The sequence below is a fragment of the Cucurbita pepo genome, chromosome LG07 (genome assembly GCF_002806865.2).
Source record: "Cucurbita pepo subsp. pepo cultivar mu-cu-16 chromosome LG07, ASM280686v2, whole genome shotgun sequence".
In the NCBI taxonomy this organism is placed as follows: Eukaryota; Viridiplantae; Streptophyta; class Magnoliopsida; order Cucurbitales; family Cucurbitaceae; genus Cucurbita; species Cucurbita pepo.
Window position 1 is genome coordinate 389,915 of NC_036644.1, and position 21,212 is coordinate 411,126.

Here is a 21,212-nt window from a genome sequence, read left to right on the forward strand (position 1 = left end):
AAAAAAAAAAAAAAAAAAAAAAAAAAAAAAAAAAAAAAAAAAAAAAAAAAAAAAAAAAAAAAGTTAAATATTATATAGAGATGAGGTTAGTGCAGGGATTTCATACCACAAATTGGGCTGCTAGTGGGTCATCTTCTACGCATGCCTGGCGCCACAACGTCGCCTAGTAAGCCCTCATCCGAAGCCACTTGGGGTGAAGAATTTGGAGGCTGTTCTTGGGACGGTGCCACTGATGGCAAATTGGGAGCATTTGGAGGGGTAACTGTGGGCGGTGGGTGAGGTTCAGGGTAAAAGAACTGAGCCATATGAGGGGAAAATTGAGTCCCAAAAGCAGGTTCATGAGCCATGTTGAGTCCTCCTCCACGAGGGAATCCAACGGTGTGATGACAGTGTTGACCTTCGTAAGTTGTAATCACAACCGTTGGATCATCAGACGAGCGTTCTACCCTTTTCTTCACGGTGCATTTGCTGTTGGTGCACCTATAATAACTCCTGGGAATAAATTAAGATCTAATTATGCGACAACACAAAGAAAACACATCTGTCTTTCCATAATATTATCGTTTCTTTTTGCTTTTGTTGTTTTCAAACAGATATGACATAAAATCAAAGCCTTTTAACTTTTGTCTCGCCTTCTCAATGATTATAAGAAGAAATCTGGGTTTGAATGTATTATATCAATACAAGTGTTGTGTGTCGTGCTACTAGGTAAAGCGGTGGAGTGATGCCATTCCAGACGGCGAGAATCCAATAGCCGAAAGCATAACTCGCTTACGCTCTGACCCAAGTAAATAAGTTTCATATCAGTGTTTGATTCTTAAAACATGATTGGAGAGCTTGTAAAATAGTACCTTAGGGTTTCATTGGGATTGTATTGTGTTTGTAAGGAAAAAACAGATACAATAGCTAACGAAAAATGCTATAATATATATTTTATTTGAACCGAGTATGAAAGTATAGCTTATATATATTTCTACGCACAGATATTCTTCCATCAATTCTTATAGAATAAATAACGAAAACCAAATAATATAGATATTATTGAATTGTGCATTTCTTATGCACCTAATCCTACGTATAAACCCTTCTTTTTCGATATTTCAGTACCGTGGTAAGGACGGAGATTCAAACCTTCAACCGATAAGTTGTTACCCTAATCGTGTGAATTAACGAGGAATAGGGTAATAAAGGATACAAACCTGGGAAATGGACTATTTTTGACAGCCTTTTGACCATATTTCCTCCAACGGTAGCCATCTTCAAGATGATCCACTTCGCTTTTGGTCATGAATGCAAATCGTGGCTGCCGGATTCGCTTTTGCCCCTTCTTTTTTACCTTATTCCGCCTACAAAATATTTCACCTACAAATTTATAAAGTAAAAGCAAAATCTTGAAAATCAAACCAATCTTACATTTCTCAAATCAAATTGCTTCGAATCCGTGAAAAAAAAAATCGAACCATAAGTTCATAAAGATTAAAACATTATAACTTCAACCGGTTAGAGATTCGAACCCTCACCTCCATATACAATTGCAAATAATTAAGGAAGGTAAACAAGAAATTAGTTAAATATCAATTTAATTGGAAAAGGAAAGGCAAGGTGCAATGCATTAAGCAGAAAAAAATAGCACAAGAAAACCATAATTCATTGATTATGATGTAATTAGACAAGAGCAAACGATCAATCATTTCAAAGGAACAACAAAGAATTAGGTAATGACAGACCCATTATGGACCAGAAAATTTAAAACAAAAATAAATAAAACAATTTTAAGTATATGCATTAAAATTAAATAAATAAATAAATAAATATACACATGCGATATTACATGAATGAAAAGCACATCGAACAAATAATGCCAACCATCCAAATTTTTAATAAATAATAATCAATTCGGCGGAATTATTCTTCGTTAATTTCATTCAGAATAAATATATTTTTTTTTTAAAAAAAACCCTTAGAGGTTTATGCTTTTAAAATTTGATTTTTCCTTCGATTATTTTAAAAAAAAATATTTTAATCGGAATTAATTATTTGAGATTTTCATTTAACGAAGTGAAGAAAAAGAAATAGGGATAAGGAAATGGCATTCCCGCCGCAATAACGGCGATGTTTGGAGGACTTATTTTTCTAAAAACTGCAAAACGGTCCCTATATTTTCATGCATTTATATTTGTTGGCCCCTGATTTCACCGAATTTACGAAACTGCCTCCCCAAGTTGGAGAATGGATTCAAGCAGAGAGTTCTTGCACTATCTCCCCCAATTTTCGCGTTCTAACAATACAGCAAAGCAAGAACTAGAACAACCTCACGAATTCGAATACGGTTCTTAAAATTTTACAAATAAACTGAAACGAACCTGCGATTTTTCGTTTTTGAAAAAGAGAGAAAAATCAGAAGTTAATCGCCATTAAAGTTGCAGAATGGGAACACGATGATGAAATATGAAGTATGAAGTATGAAGCATGAAGAGATCGTTTAATTGATCGGAACGAAACTCACGGAATCTCAGGCTGTTTCTCTGGCGGCTCTCCGCTCGAGCTCGAAGACAATGAAGGATTGGAGGCAAGCGGAACAGGAACGTCAGGGCTCTGTAGACTACCGGTGGAGGTTCCGGCAAAATCGGCGTTGTCATCGGTGGCGATCTGGTCGGAGTCGAGAAATCGAGAAGGCTGAACTTCATCGGAGTCGAAATTCCATCCGAATTCAGTGAGGATAGTGGTTTCTCTATCGCCGGAGAGAAGGTAATCAGCGTCGACGGAGGCAGAGGCGAGTGAAGAGCTGGTCCAATTAGTGGAGGAATCGGCGGTGGAGAAGTTCGGCGGAGGATCGCGGTCCATAATCGAAGCGGAAGGAGGTGAAATCAGAGGAAAATCACAGAGTCGGAGAGTGAAAATCGGAGGAGAGAGAGAGAAAGAGGAAGAAATTAGGGTTTGCAGAGAAGAAGGAAATGGCGAGAAAGTTACGTTGAGAAATGGAAAGGACGCGTAGTTTCTGAACTTTTTGAAAGGTTTTTTAGAAAGCTATGTCGCGTCAAAATACAGTTCGAGAGAGATGATAGAAGGGAAGATAACCAGAAATTTAAATAAAAAATAAAAAATAAAAAATAAAAATATTTTATTTTTTAAATTAATTAGAAAAAATGGGCGTCAACTTCTCAGCTCGTACGGGAGGCTGATATTTAAGCATGGAACCGGGGACAAGGAGGGAAGCGTGGGACCCACGCGCATCAATGGAAATTATAAAAGCTCTTTAATTACTTTATTTGGCTTCATTTAAAATATCTACGTGGAAATATTAATATTAATAAATAAAAAATATCCATAAAAATTGTTGATACCGATAGATGCCACGATGTCGACACATTGCCGACTCGTAGAAAAAAGTTTAAAGGCTACTCGTCTCCTATAAAGCATCTAATACGACTTTTGATTCTACTCATTTGTTGCTCGGTTTGATACTAATTAAACCAATTTAAGCATCTTAGCTTACTTCGAAAATAGCTATAATTACACGTTAAAATTTGAACTTTGTATTGGTATAACCTAAATTCTTTAAGGTTTAGCCTATAATATATTAATTAGCTGAGCTATATTCAAATTGATATATATATATATCATTATAAAAAATAATAATTAATTTTAAAAAAATAGAATTTATTATTTCTCCTAAAATAAGAAATGAACATATGGAATATTATCATAGGGATGGAAGAGAATTTGTCCCCAACCTTATTTTATTTTTCCCTTTAGAGGTTATGTCGCATTTAATTATATTATTATATGGTATAACTTTATATTAAAATAGCTCAAAATTATTATTAGTAATTAACTCATTTATACTACAAACATTAAAAGATATAATATATGAAACTATATTAAATATTTTCTTAGTTTTAAAATGTTTTAAAAATCAATCACTTATCAATAAATGTGTGTAATTAAAAAAAAAATATTAGATTGCCATTTTTTTTATTTGGTCCTCGTAATTTTAAAATTACAATTTAGTCCCTGAAATTTAAATTTGATTTTTAATTATTTAGATCTTAAAATATAAAATTTATTTATTTATTAGGTAAACTTAATTAATATCAACTCTACTCAGAGAATTATCGAGAAATTAATTTCAAATTTTACGGACTAATGAAATTCAATGGTGTAATTTTAAAAATTTAAAGGATTAAATAGAAATTAAATTTGAATTAGGTCAAATTATAATGGAAAAAAAATAGATAATGAAAATGGGTGGGACCAATCAAACATTAATGCACAGAAAGCATAGGATTTATAGAGCTATTAATTAACGAGTGGTTGAAAAAATTATTATGGGTTTGTTTTGGGGTTATTATCGTAATTATAATTATTTCATTATTCAAACTGTTCAAAATTAAATAAAATTTATTTATCTTTGGGCCACCAATAGAACTTTTTTTTAATTATTTCCCTTTTTTATTTTCTCTTAAATAAAATAAAGTAACGCACCCTAATAAAACCACTTTATATTAAAAATTAATAATAATAATAATAATAAAACCACTATATATATATAAAAAGAAAATGCTACATATAATTTAATATATCGTAATTTCTTATTAATGGGAAATATACAATATGTTAAAAATAATATTAAATTTATTACGATGTTTTACATTTTTAATAGATGGAGAAGGGTTTTTTATTTTTACTCTGCTCTGTCGATATTTCTACAATATAGTTGATCCTACGTGGCACTGTACGAGTACTGGTTAAGAAAATAATTTTTATTTTATGTGAAATTTTGATAAATTTTAAATTTAATATAAATTTAAAATAGGGAACTTCAACGATAACTTAGGGTAGGTTTTTAATAATTTGATAGTGGTTGGGTTGGGAGTTAGTGTCCCCCAATTTAATGCCCTAACCCTAAGCATATATTTAATTAAGCCATTAAATTACTTAGGGCAACCCATTATATATATTATATGCTATGCTCTATGGGTCTATTTTCCATCTTTTTATTGCAAATTTATGATTTTTAGCGATATTTATACCAAACATTTTTTCGGGATTCTAATCCAAATTCAATTCATCAGGATAGTTTATATAGTACTAGTCATTACACTTCTGGTTATAAATTCGTTAATTTACATTTTCGTTTATTTATTTATTAGGTAATATTATGAATAACAAAGTTGGTGAAATTTGACTTGGGGTTTTACTTTAATACCCTTTTGTATATCTCAATTAGGAAGAAGGGGCAAGGGTATGAAAGTAATTTTAATATCTAAATTTGGAAATTTATACTCGAGGGAATAACAATATAGTAATAATTGAAGTAAGGCATTGTGATCACGTGCTTGTTTTTTTTTTGGAGGGAATATTAGAAAGAGGAGAGAGAGAAGGATAGAGAAAGGGGAACTAATGAGAATCTTTATTTTTATTATTTATTATTATTATTATTATTATTATTATTTTCTTTATTTCTTTTTAATTAATAAGCTAACTTGATTCTAAAGCAACAATGTCATTTTCACTCCCACACCCCTCCACGTTTGCTTTTTACATTACCAACCCAACCAACTCTTTCATTATTTTTTTTTCTTCTTATTTTCTAACCGACAGATCGGTAATGTGAGATTCCACATAGGTCGAAGACGAGAATGAAACATTATTTATACAGAAGTGAAAACTTCTTCCTAATAGATGCGTCTTAAAATCGTGAGGCTGACCACGATACGTAATGGACAAAAACGGACAACATCTGCTAGCGGTGGACTTAGAGATGTTACAAATGGTATCAGAGTTAGACATTGAGCAATGTGTTAGCAAAGACGTTGGGCTCTAAGGGAGGTGGACTGTGAGATCCCACATTGATTGGAGAAGAGAACGAAACATTTCTTATAAGATGTGGAAACCTCTCCAAAATCGTGAGACTGATGACGATATGTAATTGGTCAAATCAGACAATATCTGCTAACCGTGAAATACCTACATTTTATCTCATGAAAATTACCTTACGCTACCTAGTTGACATTTATGTTAAATTTTGTTTTTACTTTGGTGGGGCCTAAAGCCACTCAAGAACTCTTTAATAAAATAAAATTTATTTTTGTTAAATAATAATAAATTCAATGACACGTGTTGGATTATAAGCACTGCCCCACATTGTCAATTCAAGAGATTTTGAAGATTTCAACTTTTGGTAAGTGGAGGGATAGGATAGACCAATACGATCGATTGTCGGTGTAAATTTAGTCTCTAAACATTCACGTTTTATACAGTCTTTATCTTTTTACGGATGAAATTGGATTATAATAACAAATTCAAGTTACAAAATAATAATAATAATAATACTAAATAATAGTTAAATAGGTAAATGATGTATAACACGAGACAAAAAGTAGGCCTAAACACATAAATGACGGAGACATCGAGCAAAGAAGAAGAGGAAGAGTCGGCAAAACCCTAAAAGAGTATATAAATCCTTTTTTATACGATTTTTAAAGTTTAAGAACAAAATAGACATAAAAAGTTTCCGACTAAACTCGTAATTAAACCTAATAATAATAATAACAACAACAATAATAGTTTAACTAATCAACTAAATCTAATATTGTAATTAGATATTTGATTACATAAGTGTTACACTTTAATTAAAGAGGGACATTAGTCCTAAATTATTTTAGTCTTAATAAATTAGCTAATGGGGGGCCAAAATAAAGACATTTTTTTGTGAAAAGAAAAACATGTTGCTTTCATAAGCATGAATAATTATTAATAAAATAAAAACTTTTCTATTGTTGAAAGGTCAATATATTTAATATTATCCCTCAACACTTAACCAATGAAGAATATGTAAATGGGCCTTTTTCTGGGCCTTATAAGTTGGGCCAAGTCCATTATCATAGAATAACTGCCCTCCTATGGTTAAAAAAATTCAAATGGAATTTTCAAAATAATAATAATAGAAAAATAAAGGGTTATTATTATTATTTTTTATAAGAAATAACAAAGTAGGTTAAAAGAACCAAAACTCTTAAAAGAACTCATGTTTGTCTGTAAGGACCATCCCGAAAAAATGGTAGGCCAAAAGATAAAGTCAAATCCCGAAACTTTGAATATAGGTTAGAGTGGATGAATGGGACATTGGTGCATGGACCCACCACCCACGTGACAAAATGACAATATTACCCTTCGATCGACATCGACTTTTTCCTCGAATTATTTATTTTTAAATTTTAAAGCTAAGAAATGAAGAGGAAATGGAAAAATGAACTTCCTCTAACAAGTAAAGTACCTTTTCCATTCATTTGGATTATATTATTTAAGAAATATCTTATTGTTTGCGCAATAATGTTAAATATAGCTTTGCACGATAGGATAATGTATCAAATGACAACAAAAACAAAGACAATAGCATGAAACTGTGGGCTAACCTTCTTTTAAGATTCTCTGAGTTCTAAGAAGCCAAGAACTTCTTGAACCATTGAACCGAGTCCTTGGGGTATCTCTTCAGCTTGTCCTTGTAATCAACATAGTAAAGGCCAAACCTTGAAGTGAAACCAGCAGACCACTCCCAATTATCCAACAGAGACCAAGCAAAGTACCCTTTCACATTGCACCCATCTTCCCTACAGCCCACACAACCAGATTTTGCATCTCAGAAAACCACAGAACTAAAATTGCCATTGACATTTGACACTGATGAACAAGAACATGAAGAACTCACTTGATGGCAGCTAGAAGGTTTGTTAAGTAGCCATTGTGGTATCTGATCCTTTTCTCATCCTTTAATGCTTCTTTGATCGGTTTAGATTGGTCATTTGGATCGTCCATCCCTGTTATAAACCCGACAACAGCGAGTTAGATCTTTACTTTTTGGAAAAAGTTCTGTGTTTCGAGCTGGGTTTTACCATTTTCCGTGATGATCACTAGTGGATTTCCATAGTTGTTCTTGATGTAATTCATTAAACTTCGCATCCCACTAGGAACTATGTATAACCATATAGAATTTGCCTGAAAGTTCATAAACAAAAAAATTGAGTTACTAGTGTTTTTGTCTTCTGATTTTGTCAAAGATTAGAGCAGCAGCACCCTACCCTTTCTGCAATGGTTTTCAGCCCTTTGAATGCTGCATAAACAAGAACAGAACCAATGGAGAGAATTTAAGATGGGCAAACTTCAAATTTGATTCAGATATGTGTAAATTATTCAAAAGAGGTGATGTTTATAGATTAAGGATTCTTACGAACTGTGAAGGCACCAGAATCAGCAATGCTGTCATTCAGAACAACACCAATAATGTTTGTGCTGTTGTGATAAGCGTAAAATGTGGTGTAGTGATTTATGCCAACGAAATCCAGAGATCCTTTCACTGAAGCCGACTCCGACGCGGAAAACGTCGGTAGCCGCCCTCCAACTCTGCTTCTCATGGAGCTTGGATATTCACCAAATATCAACGGATTGAGAAACCTGAAAGCGAATGAACTTAAATCACAACATGATCTCCAAATTGGCGAAACTGAAAACAGATTGTTTAAAGAAATCACCATCCGAGCTGAAAATCTTGAGCTCTTTCTGTTGCTTGAATGTCATCGGTGGAATTCGTACCTGGTACGAACCAGATAACATCAAGCGAGATCCCAATCACTCCTCCCTGGCTTTTCTGCAAAAATCCCCAAATCTCACACCATTTATCATAATATTCCACAATCTCAAACGAAATCAAACCACAAACAGACAGAATACCATCTAACCGATACGAATTTCAATAAAAACCTCATTCAGGATTCTTACCTGGTACTTTCTCCTGTAAATATCGGAGACAGCGGCGTGCGATAGGAGAAGATTGTGCGCAACAATGTAAGGCTCGGTTGCAGAGTTGCCATTCCGACACTTAAGATGGAGAAGGATGGAGCAGCGGCCCGGCGCATGAAGGCCGATGTCGTAGCCCTGTGTAGCGAAGGTATGCGGTTCATTGAACGTAATCCAATTCTTCACTCGATCGCCAAACTTCTGAAAGCACGTCTCGGCGAAAACCGCGAAATCTTGTCTGCAAATTTGAAAGGCGGGAATTGAAAATGGAGGAACGAAGAATTAGGGTTAGGGTTAGGGTTTACGGAATTACATGATTTGGGGGCTGAGCCAGCCAGTGTATCTGTCTTCTAGGGCTTGAGGAAGGTCCCAATGATAGAGAGTGACATAGGGTTCGATACCTGGTTCAACCAATAGTTACCGAAGAAGATTTAGAGAATGATGATGAGTTTATAATAAAAAAAATACTCTATCTAAGTGCTTTTGTGGAAGTCAAAGCAAAGTCAGAAGAGTTTATATTCAAAGTGAACAATATTATACCAGGTCGTGTTCATTTAGCATGGTATTAGAATCATGCGCTAAATTTAGTCTTGTCAATAGATTGATAAATACCCAAATGTCGAACAAAGAACTCCAAAAGAAAAGGAGTCAAGCCTCTCGAAAGCATAGTAAAAAATGACTAAGACTTCAAGAAGTCGAGCCTGGGGAGGCGTACTTTGTTCGAGAGGAGGTAATGGGAATGATCATGAGTTTATAATCAAATAATACTCTTTTTATTGGTGTGAGGCCATGAGAGCTTATACTTACCTTGAGCTAACAGAGCATTAATGAAATCGTTGTAATGATCGACTCCAGCTTGGTTGATCTCTCCGCTTCCATCTTACGAAACAAAAATACGTCATATATTATATTTTTATTAAGAGGTCGAAAGTTGTAATTTTACTATTATGACCTTAAAAAAAAGTATTACTTGGAAAAATCCGAGACCAGGCAATGGAGAATCGGTACGCGTCCATACCCATATCCTTCATAAGTTTAATGTCTTCCTGTTTCCATTTTAATATTATTATTAATTTAATTTAGTTTTTTTTTTCTTCTTCTTCTCAATAAATTGATATTAAAGTTATAAATATTGTTACCGGATACCGGTGGTACTGGTCCACTGCCTCATCTGCATTACTAGAATCAATCACCTTCCCTGCATCATTTCATTATTCACAATATTACTAAAAATAAAACCTTAATTAATTAATTAATTAATTTATTTCAGGCTAAATATATATAAACTCCTCCATATTTTTAATGTGTTGAATATTTTTTTATAGTTTATTATAAAAATATATCGTATTAATTGAATAAAAAAAATAATATATATTTTAATTTGATAAAATGTGCGTAATAAAATTATAATCGATAGTCGTTTAACATATTTTTTTAATTTAAATCAAATATTATGATGGTAAATTTTTAAATGAAAATAACTTTTATTAAATACTAAATTAACTCAATTAAAAAAACTAATAAGAGGGTAAATATATTTAGCCTTTATGTTATTTTATTTATTTATTTTTTCACATTTTCTTTAAAATTACAAAATAATAATAATAATAATAATTACCAAATGAATGGGAAAATGTGTCCCAAATTGTAGGTCCTCTTCCGCCCTCCTTGATAGCTCCTTCATACTGTGAACCATAATTGATAAATACTCCACGTGGTTTGGTATTACACACTATTTATAATTATTCATTTAAAAAAATTTAATTTATAAATATTAACATCCAAATAATTCATAAGTTAGGAAAATAAGGATAAAGTTTAATTTATTATTTATTTTATTTTATTTTTTAAATTAAAAACTTGTGACAATAGTTAGTTAGAACAAAAAAACGGAACCTGAAAAGCAGAGGAGGCCGTTCCGAAAACAAATCCGCTCGGAAAACCGCTTCTGGAAATCTGCGCCGAACAGATCTGAATCCCTAACACCGCCATCACCACCGCGACGCCGATGCCTACGGCGGCGCCTCTTCCTCCGGCCACCATAGCGCAGAAACAGAGGAGAAAAAAGAGGAGTGGTTTCGGAATTCGAATCGGAAGTGGAGTGAGTTTGAGGAAATCGAATCGGAAGTGACGGTGGTGGAGACGGCGGCGATGGTGACAAAATGGCGTAGAAGGAATCGCCTACTTTATAAAAGTTGGGAGCGACATTGGCCTTATGGGAAATCCAACTCAGGAGAAGTCGCCCAGTTCACACTCCTTTTAAACTTTGATCATATATGGTAATATTTTTAATTTTCAATTTTTTTCTTTCCATTTTTGCACCTCGGCCACCACGTATTATATTTTTAGATAAATTTTCAAATAATATAATATTATATTTAAAATAATGACGACTTAACCTGTTAACATGGTTAACTTCTGTTAAACGGAGATATTCTTGACCTTTACTTTCATTAGCTTTCTTCCTCGTACAATCAATTTAGCTATTTCTATCTCAAGTCCGATTCTGGTAATATTCCTATCTCGAGTTCGGTAGGATTCTGGTAATATTATTGTTAAGCCTTTGGTAAATATTTCCAAATTAAAAAAAAAGAATATTAAATAAAAAAATCCACATGTTTAAATATAGTTCTTTTTGGCTTAATCCAAACCAACGTCCTAAGCATGTCAGGTCACGTCGAGTTACCGTAATATTGGTTTTTTGTCCAACATTCTAACGGATTTCAGTTTTTAAAAGTAATTATGACACGTCACGTCGAATTACCGTAATATTGGTATTTTGTCCAACATTTTAACGGATATCAGTTTTTAAAGGTAATTATGACACGTTTATGAAGGAATATTAAAATTATAAAAAAAGAGTATTTTTTTTTAATTTGGTTAATTGAATGAGTTAATTATCCATGTCTAAAATATTAGGTTAACATAAACTATATTTTAAACTTTTGTTTTTAATTTTTTTATTTTTGTATAAATAATTTTGTGTTAAAAATATTTAAATTTTTAGTTAAATTTATAAAATAAAAATAAAGATATAAAAACTATTTTTTTGGAGGGTAGAATTTAGTTTAGTAAGTATTTTAATTTATTTATAAAAAAGCGTATAGTATTTTTCTATTATTATTAAATATATATATATATAATATTCATTTTATTAATATTTTCAAGGTATTTTCTGTAGAAAGGTTTAAGAAGTTCGTCTTCATCAATCAATTCCGACGTTTGGGCCTCTCCTTCTCTAGAGACGAACAGACGGTGGGGGCAAGCAGCCTGAGATATCCAAGGTAATCAAGGTAAGAATCGATATTTCTCTGTGGTTTCATCGCGCGGCCTGGTTCTATTGGCTTAGATTCTCTTAATTTTGATTCGGAAACTTTTAATGATTTCTTTCAACGCGGAGAGAGATCAGTTTGTTGCTATTCGTCGAGAGATTGAGTCACTTGTTTATAAATTATGAGAAGATTTGAAGCTCCGGAAGCCTGAAATTATTGCCTCTAATCTTCGGCTTTTTGTCTGAAAAATTGAAGGTTCTTTTATCTCAAGCCTTTTCTTCTCTGAGATTTCGTTATTCCACCTATTGTTTGTTCTATCAACCGAACTTCATTTGAACTACGGCCTCAATTTAATTCGTAGAACAGTGACAAATCCGACAATAAAATTTCGCTTATTTTATTCTGTTCTTTGGATCTGAAAGAGTAATCTGAACCTAGTTCTGTTTATCTCTTGCTGCTCTATATTCTGAATCTAGGTAACTTCCCTGTCCTCTGTGTATTTCTTCATTTAATTTTGTTCGGCTGTTCAATGTAACTGATAGTTATTAGGAAATTAACGAGTCCAAATCTTAATTATTGAAAGCGAAGAACGCCCTAGGGTGGTGACCAACTGCATAAGATTTAACAAGTTATATTTGCAATCAAACGTAGTAGCGTCAAATGGCTATCTGGTGAGATTAGTCGAGGTGCACGTAATTCAGCATGAACATTCTTGACTTCATGCATGGAGTTCGACTCATTATCAGGCTTCTGTCTATTTTTACTTGCATTTGCTGCATCCTACAAAGTTTTCTTATAATTTGTAGTATGAATCATATGTTATTTGTGTAAATTCCTTGATCATTTCTTTCTAATGGTTCTAGCTATGTTATGGAATTATCTTCTTGGATGAGAAACTAAGTACTCTTCCTCGTAGTGTTATTGATATTTGTTGTTTTTTCTTTGATTATTAGCAGTTAGAACTTTTCTGCTTTGAAATCTTTGCCTACAAGCTCAATTTTCTCCATAAAATGGCATTGGTTGTGGTCTGTGGCCAGCCATGCAGTGGGAAGTCCACTGCGGCACTCTGCTTAGCTGAAGCTCTCAAGGAATCAAATGTAAAACAAGCTGTAAAGATAATCAATGAAACTTCTTTTCATCTCGACCGCAATCAGAGCTATGCCGATATGCCTGCCGAAAAGAATTTAAGAGGAGTTCTCAGATCTGAAGTCGACCGATCTGTATCGGAAGACAACATTGTCATTGTAGACTCTTTGAATAGTATAAAGGGTTATAGGTACGAGCTGTGGTGTTTGGCTCGTGGAGCTGGAATTAGGTACTGTGTTCTGTACTGTGATGTAGAAGAAACACATTGTAGGAAGTGGAACGACGAGCGGCGAGAGAACGGAGAAGCTAACTACGATGATAAGATATTTGAAGATCTGGTGAGAAGGTTTGAGAGACCAATCAGTAGGAATAGATGGGACTCGCCATTGTTCGAGTTGTTGCCACATAAAGATGGAATAGAGAAATCATCTACTGTCATTCGAGATGCCGTATCATACTTGACAAAAGAGGTCGACTCGAAGTCGAGGGATGTAAAGATCTTACAGCCAACGATCGCGACTCGGAGTACTCGATTATCGGAGGCGAATTCTTTGTATGAGTTGGACAAAGCAACACACGAAGTGGTTAATGCTATAGTAGAAGCGCAAGGCCAAGCAATGGGAGGACCTCTGAATGGTGTCCCTCTGGGTCAGGATTTGCCGACCATCAATATTTCAAAGTCGGTCGGCCTTCCCGAGCTTCGGAGGCTACGGAGAACGTTCATTAAACTAACAGGGCAAACTAGTTTAAGTGGACCACCGCCACCTTGTGATGCAGCAAGTGCTAAGAGGATGTTTGTTGACTACCTGAATAGGGAACTGGGGACAGCTTGAACCAGATTAACCTGAATGATACTCAGAGTTCCTGTTTGTTTTGGGTTGAGTTCAACAATGTTTGTGATCGAGGAGGGTTCAAATCTTCGATCTTTTCGTTAAGATTATATGTCTTAACTAGTTGAGTTTTATTTTGGATTGAGTTCAATAATGTTTGGGATTGAAGAGGAGGGTTCGAATCTCTGACCCTTTCGTCAAGATTATGTCTTAACTAGTTGAGTTAAGGAACTTGGGTGTGTGTCTTTGTCGAAATGAAATGGCCTTATCTTTTATTATTTCTTTTTCTTTAATGGGTTAAGGGCGGGGGGTTCCGTTATTATGCCAACCACCGGAACTTCTTATAGAATGAAAATCAGTTTAGCCTAAATTCAAAATCCATGAAGAATCCTCTGATTCTGATNAATGGGTTAAGGGCGGGGGGTTCCGTTATTATGCCAACCACCCGAACTTCTTATAGAATGAAAATCAGTTTAGCCTAAATTCAAAATCCATGAAGAATCCTCTGATTCTGATACAAATGGCCTTTATATTTACTAGCATGTTACTATTTGCAGGTGCATGATACAAATGGCCTTGAATGGATTGGCAGTTTGTCGTGCCAAGTGTTTCCAAATCTGAGACGACACGGTTGCTCGATCTCTCCTCCTATCTCTCACCTCAAACACCTGATCCTTTCAACTCGACACAGCCGATATCTTGCTCGACATCATAGCGATTAGTAATCCAATAGGGAATTTCAAATTANGATTGCTCGATCTCTCCTCCTATCTCTCACCTCAAACACCTGATCCTTTCAACTCGACACAGCCTATATCTTGCTCGACATCATAGCGATTAGTAATCCAATAGGGAATTTCAAATCAGAGACGACACCATTGCTCAATCTCTCCTCCTATCTCACCTCAAACACCTGATCATTTCAACCCAACACAGCCGGTATCTTGCTCGACGACACCGTTGCTCGATCTCTCCTCCTATCCCTAGTGGTCATTTTCTCCCCATACCTCTGAAATATATCAGCCAAATCAACCAACCCAACTTCTCTCAACCTATTCCCCACCTCTCTAAACATCACCACTCCCTCCTCATTTGAGTAATAATGCAAAAATTTGTTGTAATCAAACCTTGGCACTTCAAGCCCTCTTTTCATCACTCTCTCCACATACTTTGTGGCCTCCAATGACTTCCCAAACTTCACCAAACCTCCAACAAAAATGGTATCAAAATTCACCAATGGATCCAATCCCTTCCTCCCCCTTCTCCCTAGATGTCCTTGCAACAACATTACATATGTATGCATTATAGGCTCACACCCTCTTTCAATCATTACCCGAAAAACTTGTGTCGCTTCACTTGCCCTTCGCAGCCTCAAAAGCCCCTTAATCATAGCATGATAAACACTCAAATCAGGATTCTCAATTCTTCCCATTATGTTATAAGCTTCCCTCCTCCTCCCTCTAGCTAAAACCCCATAGATTAGTGAAGAATGTGCTGAATTATCAGCTTCAAACCCTCTCTTAAGCATTTCGTCGAACACATTATAGGCCTGCCTCATCTTGCCTTTGTTGCATAACCATTTAATCACAAGACTATAAGTTGAAGGAATCAAATCATTCATCCTGTTTGATCTCATTGCCTGAAAAAGCTTCAAAGCTTCATCGAATTTGTTGGCCTTGAAAAGAACATTCATCATCTCCTCCACAGCTTCCATTTCAGCCTCGAACCCATCTTCCACCATTAAGTTCCAAATCTTTGAAGCTTCAATCACATCTCCCACATCGCAAAATCCCTTAATCAACAACTTGTAAGTAACCCCATCAACCTTGATCCATTCCTTCAATTTCAAAACCACAAACTTAGCCTCATCTACAAGTTTACAGCCACACAATTTCTCAACAACTTTGCCCAGAGTCACTAAGCTATAACCAAATCCATATCCATTCATCAAATGGAAAAGCTCCACACATTTCTTCAATTCCCTTGCCGCCGCCAGCGTTCTCAGAGCAACAACAAAGGTCTTATCCGTCACCAAACGCCGCCGTCCCATTTCCTGAATCAAATCCCACAAGAGATCGATATTTCGAGATTTTCCAACAATATCAATCATCTTGTTGAAAGAGACCGCCGTGTGAGTGAAATTCGGGTCGGTTTCGGTGAATTGGAAGAAGCGATAAACGGGTCGCCATGAGAAAGGGAAGGTGTTGCAGACCTGGAGGAAGAATTCGTGCGAGAGGTTGAAACTACAGGCGCGAAGTTTGGAGTGAAGCCTGAGATCGGAGGAGTTCTGCTGCTGATATAGAACGGTACAGACGCGGCGGAGGTGTGTCGGGTCAATTGCCAATCCAATGTTGTTGTGGGGGGCGGAGGTCGGTGGCGCCGCCGTGGGGTTGATGGAATCGGAAGTCAAGGAGCTAAAACGTTGGTGAAAGACGAAGCTAAATGGGAACTTAGTGATGATAATATGTCGATATCTGACGACTGCCATTTTTTGGGCTTGGAAGAACAATATGGAGATTAGTTTAGGCAGCTCCAATTTAAACTAGATGAACAAACCAGATTTCGAGGGAAGGAAAAAATACAAAATAAAAATGGAGATGCAGGGTATCGAACCCTGTACCTCTCGCATGCAAAGCGAGCGCTCTACCATTTGAGCTACATCCCCAAGTCGTTATTATGAAAATCATAAAACTATTTTGTATATTTCATAGCTCTTGTCAGAAGTGAAGATAGTTTAGTTAAATCCTCTTTTTTCCTCTTTTACATACAAAAAAAAAAAAAACATATAATTTAACCGATAATTCATGATATACTTAAATAAAATATATTATTCGTCGGCAATTTTATTTCTTAAATGAAATAAATGGATAATGTTCTTAAACAATTAAATTCATGAATATTTTCCATTTCTCGATAAGAAAGTTTGAATCTTCTAGTTGTCATTTTTGTAGAATGTACTAAAAAAAAAAAGCATCTATGAAATTTTGTCAAACTATAGGAACTATTTATGAAATCTTATCGGATCAATTCGTTCTTTTATCTAATTTTATTCAAAAGGAGGCTCAAATCACATTGCTTAGTAAGGTACTCAAAATTGGTGAAGAAGAATTCTTTGCTAAACAAGAGATCACAATCAAGCATCTTCACTCTTTCCTGGTCAAGCAGAAGTTCGTGCATTAGCCTAACAATATTGAAGAACCAAGGGTTATTATTGATTCACTTGAAATGCTATAACGTTTTTATCCGAAACTTCACCGACCTAACGTTCTCAAAAAGAAATGAATTTGATATAAGTAATATCCGAATACCAAAGTTTCCCTCCACGTGCCCTGTGCAAAGTAAACAGTTTGATCTCAGAAGGACGAAAGAAAGAACCTGTTCGTGCTCCGTCGAGAATTCTTTTGACATGTACCATGAGAGAGTTTTTCCAATATTGAGAAAGAAAGAGAGGAAGACCCGTATACCTGATCATTAGAGGCTGAATCTTGGATCTATATTTCTAAGGTTTCATCTCCGGATGCTTTTCTTGATGCATCTTCTGAAACCTGATGCAGGAAGTTTCCGAGCAACCTCTGATCCAAAACCATGTTGGGAACCTAGCAGAACCAAAGCTACCGAGTTAGTTATAGAGTCAGTTATAGACACGTAAAGCGTATATATCGAGAGCAAAAAGAGACAGAGCGCGTGCCTTGTCCCCAAAAAAAATCTTTGTATTATCAGCAATGGCCTCGATGAATTTAAGCTCAAGAAACTGGGGTGTAAGCTTCAACTTGTTCGCTTCAGCTTCTCTTAGAACACTGATAAAAGGATGAAAAGACATAATGTCACTCACTACACATTCGGTTTCTAAAACTGCATTCATTTCAAATCGAGGTGAGGTTGGAAAAGCGAAAGGAGAGAAGTACCGGTAATAATTGGCGTCGGCGAGGCTTTTTTCACGAGCAAGATAGATGTGGTTATCAATTTCTTGCTGCCTCCTGGAACTCTCCTTCTCCATTAGTTTCTGTTCCATGAGGATCCTGCTAACGTTAGCATTCTTCTCAGCTTCACTGATTGCCATTTTTTTGTTGGTTTCTGCCTCTTTCTCCACCACCCTTTGTCTCTCTATAGCAATTAAAACCTATCCAAGTATGTCCAAGATTGCATAGCATTAGAATTAAGACGAGCAGTAATCTGTATCGATGTCAATCCATATAGACGTTTTTGGAATTGAAAGTGTAAACATGGTTCTGAACCAAGATATGTAAGATTATGAGTATGCAATGATGCTCTTTCATACGTTCAACATATGCTTTCAAAACTCAAACAGAACAAGAAAAAGGTTGTTTTCCAATGTTAGAGATGCACCTTTGTACGCTCCACTTCCATGTCTTCAAAGTTCTTTCTGATAGAATGTGGGATGGTGGGCTTTGTTACACGAACACTGATTATTTCAATACCTGGAGCATAACGTGTACAGTCACCTTGGAGGGCATCTTTCATCTTTTCATCAATCTGAATACGAAAAACAGTCACAGATCATTGATGCGAAAGAAATGCTCGATGCCAATGAAGAAAAGTATCTACGACGAATTTATGAAAACATCTGCTTTTAAAGCCTTGAATGGATTCCTTGAAAGAATTCACAGCTGAAGAACAGAAAAATATACTTGACACAAATGACTCAACAAGTAAGGCAGTAAGTTAATAGCCAGAATATACACTTAGCATGTTGCTCGTATCAGCTCTGCAGGATGCTTGTGTGAATAGAAACAATCACAAAACTACGCAAGGTTTTAAAAGAACACATTTTATGTTCATTTTTTTACGTACCTGATCGAAAACATCAATATAAACTTGCTGAAGACTGTGAGAACTACAAAACTGATTGATTTCATGATGAATCTTGTCATATATCCATATGTTATCATAATTCACACCATAGTGGACCAGGGTTTCATGCACATATTCTTTGCGGAGGCGATTGACAACCTGAAAGCAGCATCCTTATGAACTAAGATGAAGAATGAGAAAATCTAACATCAATTATTGGGAAGGAATTTCCTAGTAATTTCACCTCGATTTTCTCGAAGTTGATCATTACACCCCCCTTAGTACCACATGGAATATCCCTAACCTGCATCAAGAACATCAATTAGGACCTCTTGAAAATATTGAAATCCTGAAATTGGCATTAAGAATTTTTTGTCCCCAATGAAAAATGTTGTAATGCTTATATCATCATAGTAATTGTAAATAAATCTAATTTACTTGATCAGTCTGGAGGGTCACTTGAACAGGCACAAACTGGGTTAACAGAGGCAACTTTAGATGGAAACCTGAAATTTTGACATGAATAAAGGCAGTAGGACATATGATCTGTATAACCATGAAAAATCGGGCGGAACGGAGAGACTTAAACCTGGATCCGTTATTGTCTTCAGAAGGGCACCTCCTCTCCAATATACCCCCACATGACCTTCTGGTACTTGGTGTAAAATAGATAAGTTACTTTTGAAGTTTGATTGAGATGGAATCAGCACCTGCATGCATAAAAATGCAGTTATGCAACCACTAAAATCAACCAGATCAAGTACAATGATCTCAAAATTGATACCATTTCTTGACCAAGTTGTGCCTGTAACAAGACTTGCATAGCTAAAACACCCAATAAGTAAAGAGGTTCAATTTTTCACTTGGCTGATTGCCAAAATAACACTAATAGTGATCCAAATTCTCGTTTATTTACCAAGCATAGTAGACATGCCATGTCTGAAACGTGAAATTTGTCCTGTTTTGTAACAGCTCAAACCTACTGCTAGCAAATATTGTCCGCTTTGGCCCGTAAAAGCCCGTAACGTATCGCCGTCAGCCTCACAGTTTTAAAACGCGTCTATTAGAGAGAGGTCTCCACACCCTTACAAGGAATGCTTCATTCTCCTCTCCAACTGATGTGGGATCTCACAATCCACCTCCCTTGGTCAAATACCGCCCGATGTCTGGCTCTAATACCATTTGTTACAGCCCAAGCTCACCGCTAGCAAATATTGTCCACTTTGGCCCGTTACGTATCACTGTTAGCCTCAAGGTTTTAAAACACGTCTATTAGGGAGAGGTTTCACACTCTTATAAGCAATGTTTCGTTCTCCTCTCCAACCGACGTGGGATCTCACATGTTTACACAAACTGTTCACTGTCTGCTTAAATTTGCTGAACCTTTTTTCTTATACTACAATTTGGTCAAATTTTCTCAACTATATTTCTTTGATAGCCACGACTGTTTCAATCATACTGCTAGAATATCAGAATCACAAGACCACTACGTGACAGAAGATAAATCATATGTTCTTCCTTTTCTCTAAAACAAAATTAATAATATATGATTGATGGCAATGATTAAAGAAACTTGTGCAATAGACTCCACATCTATCTTAATCGATGGATAACCTCTTCGTAACTTCCACATATGACACTGAATATGAGTTTAAGACAAGTAAACAACCAATTACACAATCAAACAGTAGTAGTTATGAAAGTATCACAAATCCAATAAACAGATTCTGAAGTACATGAAGCCGACCAACGAAGTGCGAAATAAGCGAAGTATAACTCGAACTTATTAACTTTCTAACTCCATTTCGCAACGATGACAACACAGAAAACAACAACAACAACAACAGAATAAGCGCATTCAGCTTGGACAAAAGCCTTTGACCTCAGATAAACAAAAGGTATATCAATACTCGCTCATCGAAGACTAAGCCGTAACAAAATGGAATTCAAAAAACAAAACCACGAAACCTAGCGCGTTTTGCAGTTCAATGAGGAAGCGATATGATACCATGGAAAATATGGCGATGAAGGAGGCGAAAACAGTGAGTACGGATGAGAAACTGCCGCCGGATTCTGAAGAACGAGGCTGCGGAGATGGTGGTCGCAGTGGCTGATTACGATCCATGGCGCGCTCTCACTCTCGAAAAAAATGAATCAAATCAAAATCTGTGATATGAATTTCTAACCTACCAAGCTTTCATATTGTATGATGAAATCAAATTAAATAATGAAATTCTTTTTTGGCTCAATTTGCAGTCAACAGCGAATTTGGAGTCTTTTTTTAAGGCTCAAGTCTGTTTGATGTTCATCCTTCCATCTCCGTCTCGGTATATTTTCCATTTTTATTTTCGAGAATTACTAATATTGTATTTTAAACATCTTTAATTTCTTTTATGATTTTTTTTTAATTTTTAAT

At 35.4% G+C, this 21,212-nt stretch overlaps 5 protein-coding genes and 1 non-coding gene across 16 annotated transcripts; 1 reads left to right on the top strand and 5 right to left on the bottom strand.

The window, feature by feature from the left end:
• Positions 1-37: 37 nt before the first annotated feature.
• LOC111798248 (probable WRKY transcription factor 57) lies at positions 38-3,040 on the bottom strand. The gene is made up of 3 exons (XM_023681278.1): positions 2,507-3,040; positions 1,200-1,346; positions 38-492 (listed from the first exon to the last, which is right to left on the bottom strand). The coding sequence occupies exons 1-3, from the start codon at positions 2,842-2,844 to the stop codon at positions 129-131; spliced, it is 849 nt and encodes a 282-aa protein (XP_023537046.1). The 5' UTR covers positions 2,845-3,040; the 3' UTR covers positions 38-128.
• A 4,224-nt stretch (positions 3,041-7,264) lies between these two features.
• Positions 7,265-11,038, bottom strand: LOC111798011 (beta-glucosidase 40-like). Its single transcript, XM_023680950.1, has 13 exons — positions 10,693-11,038; positions 10,415-10,481; positions 9,936-9,994; positions 9,767-9,842; positions 9,604-9,675; positions 9,110-9,197; positions 8,779-9,034; positions 8,532-8,647; positions 8,231-8,454; positions 8,082-8,113; positions 7,896-7,998; positions 7,712-7,820; positions 7,265-7,613 (listed from the first exon to the last, which is right to left on the bottom strand). The coding sequence occupies exons 1-13, from the start codon at positions 10,837-10,839 to the stop codon at positions 7,442-7,444; spliced, it is 1,521 nt and encodes a 506-aa protein (XP_023536718.1). The 5' UTR covers positions 10,840-11,038; the 3' UTR covers positions 7,265-7,441.
• Positions 11,039-11,961: 923 nt separating this feature from the next.
• On the top strand, positions 11,962-14,262 carry LOC111799048 (protein KTI12 homolog). 4 transcript variants are annotated; one of them, XM_023682434.1, is made up of 2 exons: positions 11,962-12,089; positions 13,022-14,262. In XM_023682434.1, the coding sequence occupies exon 2, from the start codon at positions 13,079-13,081 to the stop codon at positions 13,985-13,987; it is 909 nt and encodes a 302-aa protein (XP_023538202.1). In that variant the 5' UTR covers positions 11,962-12,089; positions 13,022-13,078; the 3' UTR covers positions 13,988-14,262. The 4 variants fall into 4 exon arrangements, with proteins under 4 accessions (XP_023538202.1, XP_023538203.1, XP_023538206.1 ...); XM_023682435.1 differs by having other exon boundaries at positions 13,025-14,262; XM_023682438.1 differs by having other exon boundaries at positions 11,962-12,080.
• Positions 14,263-14,743: 481 nt separating this feature from the next.
• LOC111799049 (putative pentatricopeptide repeat-containing protein At1g26500) lies at positions 14,744-16,600 on the bottom strand. Its single transcript, XM_023682439.1, has one exon. The coding sequence runs from the start codon at positions 16,470-16,472 to the stop codon at positions 14,907-14,909; it is 1,566 nt and encodes a 521-aa protein (XP_023538207.1). The 5' UTR covers positions 16,473-16,600; the 3' UTR covers positions 14,744-14,906.
• Positions 16,577-16,649, bottom strand: TRNAA-UGC. Its single transcript has one exon. It is a non-coding gene; the product is annotated as a tRNA-Ala (tRNA).
• Positions 16,650-16,999: 350 nt separating this feature from the next.
• Positions 17,000-21,122, bottom strand: LOC111798017 (erlin-2-B-like). Of its 8 annotated transcripts, none has more exons than XR_002815645.1 (11): positions 20,805-21,122; positions 19,386-19,506; positions 19,235-19,302; positions 19,041-19,100; positions 18,797-18,955; positions 18,332-18,478; positions 17,890-18,104; positions 17,673-17,781; positions 17,449-17,580; positions 17,244-17,313; positions 17,000-17,137 (listed from the first exon to the last, which is right to left on the bottom strand). XR_002815645.1 is itself a non-coding variant. In XM_023680961.1 (10 exons), exons 1-9 carry the CDS (start codon positions 20,919-20,921, stop codon positions 17,476-17,478), a joined length of 1,101 nt encoding a protein of 366 aa, XP_023536729.1. In that variant the 5' UTR covers positions 20,922-21,122; the 3' UTR covers positions 17,000-17,137; positions 17,449-17,475. The 8 variants fall into 8 exon arrangements, 4 of the variants coding, with proteins under 4 accessions (XP_023536729.1, XP_023536728.1, XP_023536727.1 ...); XR_002815644.1 differs by having other exon boundaries at positions 17,000-17,165; XR_002815643.1 differs by having other exon boundaries at positions 17,244-17,580.
• Positions 21,123-21,212: the final 90 nt, after the last annotated feature.

What these genes read in the sequence shown, in the direction of transcription:
- LOC111798248 (XM_023681278.1), bottom strand. Translation starts at nt 2,844, where the DNA reads ATGGACCGCGATCCTCCGCCGAACTTCTCCACCGCCGATTCCTCCACT. An exon ending in GAGAAACAGCCTGAGATTCC is followed by an intron (nt 1,347 to 2,506) that starts GTGAGTTTCGTT and finishes AATATTTTGTAG; the next exon opens with GCGGAATAAGGTAAAAAAGA. An exon ending in AAAAATAGTCCATTTCCCAG is followed by an intron (nt 493 to 1,199) that starts GTTTGTATCCTT and finishes ATTTATTCCCAG; the next exon opens with GAGTTATTATAGGTGCACCA.
- LOC111798011 (XM_023680950.1), bottom strand. Translation starts at nt 10,839, where the DNA reads ATGGTGGCCGGAGGAAGAGGCGCCGCCGTAGGCATCGGCGTCGCGGTG. An exon ending in CGGCCTCCTCTGCTTTTCAG is followed by an intron (nt 10,482 to 10,692) that starts GTTCCGTTTTTT and finishes TATGGTTCACAG; the next exon opens with TATGAAGGAGCTATCAAGGA. An exon ending in TTTACAGGAGAAAGTACCAG is followed by an intron (nt 8,648 to 8,778) that starts GTAAGAATCCTG and finishes GGATTTTTGCAG; the next exon opens with AAAAGCCAGGGAGGAGTGAT.
- LOC111799048 (XM_023682434.1), top strand. Translation starts at nt 13,079, where the DNA reads ATGGCATTGGTTGTGGTCTGTGGCCAGCCATGCAGTGGGAAGTCCACT.
- LOC111799049 (XM_023682439.1), bottom strand. Translation starts at nt 16,472, where the DNA reads ATGGCAGTCGTCAGATATCGACATATTATCATCACTAAGTTCCCATTT.
- LOC111798017 (XM_023680961.1), bottom strand. Translation starts at nt 20,921, where the DNA reads ATGGATCGTAATCAGCCACTGCGACCACCATCTCCGCAGCCTCGTTCT. An exon ending in GAAGACAATAACGGATCCAG is followed by an intron (nt 19,303 to 19,385) that starts GTTTAAGTCTCT and finishes TCAAAATTTCAG; the next exon opens with GTTTCCATCTAAAGTTGCCT. An exon ending in ATATTGATGTTTTCGATCAG is followed by an intron (nt 18,479 to 18,796) that starts GTACGTAAAAAA and finishes TTTCGTATTCAG; the next exon opens with ATTGATGAAAAGATGAAAGA.